Source organism: Sapajus apella, unplaced genomic scaffold (genome assembly GCF_009761245.1).
Source record: "Sapajus apella isolate SASKATOON/1434 unplaced genomic scaffold, GSC_monkey_1.0 scaffold194, whole genome shotgun sequence".
Taxonomy (NCBI): Eukaryota; Metazoa; Chordata; class Mammalia; order Primates; family Cebidae; genus Sapajus; species Sapajus apella.
This window is the reverse complement of record NW_022437134.1, coordinates 150,601-156,595: the sequence shown is the minus strand read 5'-3', so window position 1 is coordinate 156,595 and position 5,995 is coordinate 150,601. Positions and strand designations below refer to the sequence as shown.

The 5,995-nt window shown below is 60.2% G+C and overlaps 2 protein-coding genes across 5 annotated transcripts in view; both read left to right on the top strand.

Annotated features, from left to right (window-relative positions):
• Nucleotides 1-5,995, top strand: part of ING5 (inhibitor of growth family member 5) — a 39,545-nt gene that overhangs the window by 32,602 nt on the left and 948 nt on the right. The gene's annotated exons all lie outside the window — the stretch shown is intronic.
• D2HGDH (D-2-hydroxyglutarate dehydrogenase) overlaps nt 70-5,995 on the top strand; it is a 38,910-nt gene continuing 32,984 nt past the window's right edge. For 2 of the 4 annotated variants that reach the window (XM_032269564.1, XM_032269562.1), the window contains exons 1-2: nt 424-981; nt 4,911-4,968. In XM_032269564.1, coding sequence (XP_032125455.1) covers nt 666-981; nt 4,911-4,968 — 374 coding nt within the window. In that variant the 5' untranslated portion in view covers nt 424-665. Of the gene's footprint in view, nt 175-423; nt 982-4,910; nt 4,969-5,995 lie in introns of those variants that run through there. The other 2 variants (XM_032269563.1, XM_032269565.1) reach the window with 2 other exon arrangements.

Here is a 5,995-nt window from a genome sequence, read left to right as displayed (position 1 = left end):
GGCGCACGGGGCGGGGCTGGACGGCGGGCGGGGCCTGCTAGACGCACAGGGCGGGGCTTGGACAGAGTGGCGAGGCCGTCAGTGCGAAAGCGCGGCGTCGCCCCGTCCACTCCGGCTCTGCGGCTAGGGGCCTGCGGCGGGCGCTGCGGGTTGCTGCCGGGGACGCGGTCGCGGGTGCGTGCGCGCGGCCGTCCGGGACGCTGAGTCTGACGGTCCCAGGCTGCGGCTCCACTGCGGGTTGGGTGCGCGGGGCGCGAGCTCCGGCGCCGCCCGCCAGGCAGGGTCTTGCCGGGGTGGCGGGGGGGGGGCGGCGGTGGCGAGCTAGTCACGTGACCGCGCGGGACGTGCGCGCGTCCGCGGGGTCCTGGGCGGAGTCCCGGCGAGGCCGTCCCGAGCCTGCGCGTCGCTGAGTCCGGGCGGGCGGCGGGGCGTTCGCGGCTCGCGCGGTCGTGGGCCGGGCCGCTGGCGGGCTCGGGTGCTCGGAGCTTTCCCCGCGCTGCCGCCCGGCCCTTCCCTCTGCTGCTGCAAGCGTTTTCCGGCTTGTGGAAAACGTGCAGCAAACATGAAATTCCCTTGGCCACTTCCAGGCGCGCAGCCAGCGGCTCCCGGCCCTTCCCCGCCGGACCCTCGCCCGGAAGAATCCCGAGGCCTTCGTCCCGGCGGCGATGCTGCCCCGGCGGCCGCTCGCGTGGCTCGCGTGGGCTTTCCGGGGTCCCCCGGGACCGCGCGGGGCCTGCGCCCCCGGAGCCGCGGGTGCTTGGGGTAGGCGGGTTGGTCCCCGGGCCCGCAGGGGCTGCTGCACCGCCCCCGGGACCCCGGAGGTGCAGCTGACCCAGGAGCGCTACCCCGTGCGGCGCCTGCCGTTCTCCACCGTGTCTGAGCAAGACCTGGCCGCCTTTGAGCGCATCGTGCCCGGCGGGGTCGTCACGGACCCGGAGGCGCTGCAGGCCCCCAACGTAGACTGGCTGCGGACGCTGCGAGGTGGGTGAGGCTCGGGAGCCGCGGCGCGGCCGCGCCCCTGCTCCTGCGCCTTCCCGTGGAGGCTTCAGAGTGGGCTGAGAACACGCTGGGTGGGGGCGCTGAGAGGGGCGTGTGTACCTACAGGCTGCTGGAATAAATGACCACAAACGAGGCTCTTGGAACAACCCAAATTTCCGGGTGCAGTGGCTCTGCCTGTAGCAGCCCCGGAGGTTGAAGCCAGGAGCTGGAGACAAGCCTGGGCAACATATTCAGGCCCCTCTCACCTCCACCGTCTCTAAAAATAAAGTAAGACGAGCCCGCCCAGGACTAAAAAAACAGTAAAAAAGTTACTCCAGCCCAGGAGTTCAAGTTTGCAGTGGACTGATCTCTCCACTGCATTCCTGCCTGGGCAACAGAGCAAGACTCCGTCTCTAAAACAAAACAGCCGCCCCCCCCACCGCCCCCACAACCCCAGAAGTGTCTTCTCTCAGCTCTGGAGGCGAAAAGCGTGAAATCAAGGTGTCACAGGCTGCGCTTCCTCCAAAGCCTCCAGAGGAGGTAGGTTCCTTCCTGTCCAGCTCCTGGTGGCCCCAGCCTCTGCCTTGGTTTTCATACGGGCTCCTCCTCCCCTTCAGTTGTGTTATAAAGGCACTTGTCATTGGATGAGCCACTCAAATCCAGGATGACCTCATCTCAGTGCCGACAACGTAATTACATCCGTTTTTCCTTTTTTCTTTTTGAGACAGGTTTTCTTTTGTTGCCCAGGCTGGAGTGCAGTGGCGTGATCTCAGCTCACTGCAACCTCTCGCTCCCGGGTTCAAGTGATTCTCCTCCTCCCAAGTAACTGGGATTACAGGCGCCCACCGCCATGCCTGGCTAATCTTAGTAGACGGGGGTTTCACCATGTTGGCCACGCTGGTCTCGAACTCCTGACCTCAGGCGATCCACCCACCTTGGCCTCCCAAAGTGTTGGGATTACAGGCGTGAGCCACCTCGCCAGCCGGACCGTTTTTTTCAAATAAGGTCCCGTTCACAGGTCATGGGGTTGGGAAGCCGACATATCTTTATGGAGCCCACTAGGTAAGATGTAGGGCTTCTGGCTGGCCATGCCTGCTCCTCTCCTCCCATTGCACCCCTGTGTACTGGCATACAAGTCTGTGCACGAGTGAGGGAACTCTCAGCCTCCGGGGCTGGCACTTCCTTTTGGTAACAGTGCCCAGTTTTCTCTTTTATTACTTGGAGACGGAGTGTATCCCTGTCACTCAGGCTGGAGAATCGCCTGGTGTGGGGGGCTTGATGCTTGACATGGGGGCTCCTGAGGGTGGGGCTGGCCCTGCGTAGGGAGCCAGCTGCTGCTGTGGGTGGGTGGAGTCGCAGGCATCCCGGACTGCAGTGGGTTGGCAGCCCTAGACAAGCGCAGACAAAAGGGCACGGCTGTGCCTCTGCCCAGCTCTGTTTACCATGGGAGGTGGCACACAGATTTTGCTGTGGGCTGTTGTTTGCTGATCCTCTTGTAAGTACGTAGTACCAGGGGGAGCTAGGGAAAGGAGCTGATAGACAGAGGCCAGGGCTGGGACCCCTGAAGGGGTGGGAGTGGTGGGGCTGTCTCGTGGGACCTGGAGAAGGCTGTGGGGCAGGGCAAGTGTTTTCCACATCCCAGGTCAGTGGTGTCCCCATGAGGGAGAGGGGTCAGCGGCCCCCAGAAAACTGCAGGAATGCAAAGACCAATGAAACAGGCTTGAGTGGGAAGGCACAGAAGCCATGAGACAGTTGGAAGACAGCTGCTCCGGGAATTCCCAGCATGTTTTGGAGCTGAGTAGGTGGAGGGGTCTCCTGTGGCTCCCTGGGGGGTGTGGTTCTGGGGTAGTTTTTGATTGTCACACACTGTGGGGTGCTCCGCTTACTGTGGGTGCAGGCCGAGGGTGCCCCGTGTGTGGGGATAGGAGGGATGGTCACCAGTGTGCTGCCAGCCCCTTCCCCTGGACGCACTGACTTCAGATCCGGGTGTTTCCTGCGTCACCGGCTCTGCCCCATCGGCCCCTCCCTCTGTGAGACTCCCATTGTTAACACGGGGCCACCAGGAGGGAGCCCCCCTTTTTCTCTTTTAGGGGGGTAAACATCAGAGGAGTGGGAAATCCTCTCCTCATTCTGTGTCAGGGACGCGGCCTGGCCTTCATTGTGGGGAGGAGGGAGGGGTGCACTCACGTGTGTTGAGAACCCTGCCACAGGCGCCTCACAATGTGCCTGAGTTGAAAGCTTTGCCACAAGTCCTGAGGCTCCCGAGCCCTCGTAGGGAAAGGGATGAAGTGAGCACAGGTGCCAGAGTTCCCTCGGGTGCTGCGCTGAAGCATCAGGCAAGCCTGGGCGCCAGCAGGCTCTTCCACAAAAATTGCTCATTTGATGAAAGAGAAATAAGTGGCTTTCTGATCAGAAAAGTAAGGTGGACGCCACAGCCTGGTTCTCAGAGCTCCTGAGAGAGTGGGGACAGGCACCTGTGAGTGCACCTCTGCTTCTCTGCAGCCCCTGTTACCTGGGAAAGTCATCTCAAGGAAACCCAAACGCAGAAACGCCCGCTCACTTGGGGCAGCAGTGGTTAGCAACCGCAGGCAGTTAACTTAGAAGGCTCCCACCACTCACATCCGTGCGTTCAGTAAATAAGGCAGCCCAGGGTTACAGCCCAGTGGAGAAAATGAGAAATCGCAAGCCCACACCACTGTGAATCAGCAGCTACATAAACATGTCAGTAGGAGTGAGGGGAAAGCCCTTTTTTGTGGCAGGGGCAGCTAAGAAGCCAGACGCAGTGGCTCATGCCTGCAACCCCAGCCCTTGGGGAGGCTGAGGCGGTGGACTGCTTGAGACCATGAGTTCAAGACTAGCCTGGGCAACATGACGAAACCGTTTTTACTAAAAATACCAAAATTAGCCAGGAATCCTAGCTGCTTAGGAGGCTGAGGTGGGAGGATCGCTTGAGCCCTGGAGGTTGAGGCTGCAGTGAGCTGTGATTGTGTCACTGTACTCCAGCCTGGGTGACAGAGTGAGACTGTGTCTCAAAAGAAAAAGGAAATGTAGGTGGATGGATGGATTTAGGAAAATCAGTCGGCAACCGTCCTAGTAACTGATTCAGTCTAAGATCATCAAAGATGCTAAAATAAATACGTGGGGCTTGAGGAGAAACATGATGTGCATGTGGTCTCAAGCGTCTGCTTGTGCAGTGTGAATGCCTCCGAAAGGAAGTGTGGGGACGTGGCAGCAGGGGAGCCTGCCACAGACACCCCCTTACCACGGACTAAGTGCTTGCCACAAGGGGTTGGGCAGCCTCGGAGCCGCCAGTGCCTGGCCTGTGGGATGCTTGTCCACGGGGCCCAGCCTCACCCACCTCCACGCACTGTGCCTGGTGCCCGCCCGCCATGTCCCATGCGGGACCTAGTTTTGGTCTTTCTGAGACAAAGGTCTTGCTCTGTGGCCCAGGCTGGAATGCCGTATTGCGATCATAGCTCCCTGCAGCCTTGACCTCCTGGGCTCGGGTGATTCTCCCACCTCAGCTTCCCAAATAAGATCACTCTCTTGGGGCTGGGCATGGTGGCTCACACCTGTAATCCCAGCACTTTGGGAGGCCAAGGCAGGTGGATCACCTGAGGTTAGGAGCTCGAGACCAGCCTGGCCAATGTGGTGAAACCCTGTCTGTACTCAAAATACGAAATTAACCAGGTGTGGTGGTGTACACCTGTAATCCCAGCTACTTGGGAGGCTGAAGCAGTAGAATTGCTTGAACCCAGGAGGCAGAGGTCGCAGTGAGCCAAGATTGTACCACTGCACTCCTGCCTGGGCATCACAGCGAGACTCTGTCTCCCCCCGCAAAAAAAAAAAACGCTCACTCTCGGGTGAGGGCTCACTAGCCTTATCTGCAGCTTCCCCCCACATTGTCTCACGGGGTCTCCTTCCTGTCACAGGCTGTAGCAAGGTACTGCTGAGGCCGCGGACGTCGGAGGAGGTGTCCCGTATCCTCAGGTAAGGTGGCCCCGTGCCCTTCTGTGCTCTTGCTAGTTGTTTCCTCATGGAGCCTGTGGGCAGCTGGGTGACCCGTGCGAAGCCAGCCATGACATCTTGGTTTGTGTGTCTCTATTTGTTCTGTGGTTAAGTGCTATTTTGCTGCATCTGTGGTGTGTAATCATTTCCCCCTATTGGGCAATGCCCATGCCTGTTTCTTGGCGCTGTTTGTAACAGCAAAGATCCTCCGCCGTGAATACACTACAGGGTTGCCCACTGAGCTGGTGTCCGGGTTTCCACAACTGTAGACAGTGCTTTAGATCATCCCCAGCGGGTGCTTCGGGGCAGTTTGCACCCACTCTGTTGGACTCCATCCTTGGGCCCGCTCCCTCCAGGGTTTATTTCACATACATGGCAGATTCCTCTCCCCAGGACAGGGGGCTTTGCTTTCTTCAAACCCCTACATGTTGGGTGTGCTCAAGGCTTTGGGGCATTGCAAAGGTGGAGACTCGTTGGGAGTGAGGTATCCTCGGGCACACGTCTTTGGGATGATGGGCCAAGGATGGGGAGATGCAGGCAGGGTTTAGGGGGTGGGGGCAGTGCAGTTAGGGAGCCCTGAGCTGGACCCTCTGTGAGCACAGTATGAAGGGGGAGGATGGCAGCGGGGCACATAAGACATTCTGTCCTTTGAGGGGAGCCTTGTAGGACATTCGAATCAGGGCCTCCCCTCCATCTCCCTGTGGCCTCCCATCTCCTCCATGAGGGCCTCCGTCCTCCATGAGCGCCTCCATGAGGGCTTCCGTCTCCTCCCTGAGGGCCTATATCTCTTCCACAAGGGCCTCTGACTCCTCCACGAGGGCCTCCATCTCCTCCACGAGGGCCTCCCTCTCCTCCACGATGGCCTCCCTCTCCTCCCTGAGGGCCTCCCTCTCCTCCCTGAGGGCCTCCCTCTCCTCCACGAGGGCCTCCCTCTCCTCCACGAGGGCCTCCATCTCCTCCACGAGGGCCTCCCTCTCCTCCACGAGGGCCTCCCTCTCCTCCCTGAGGG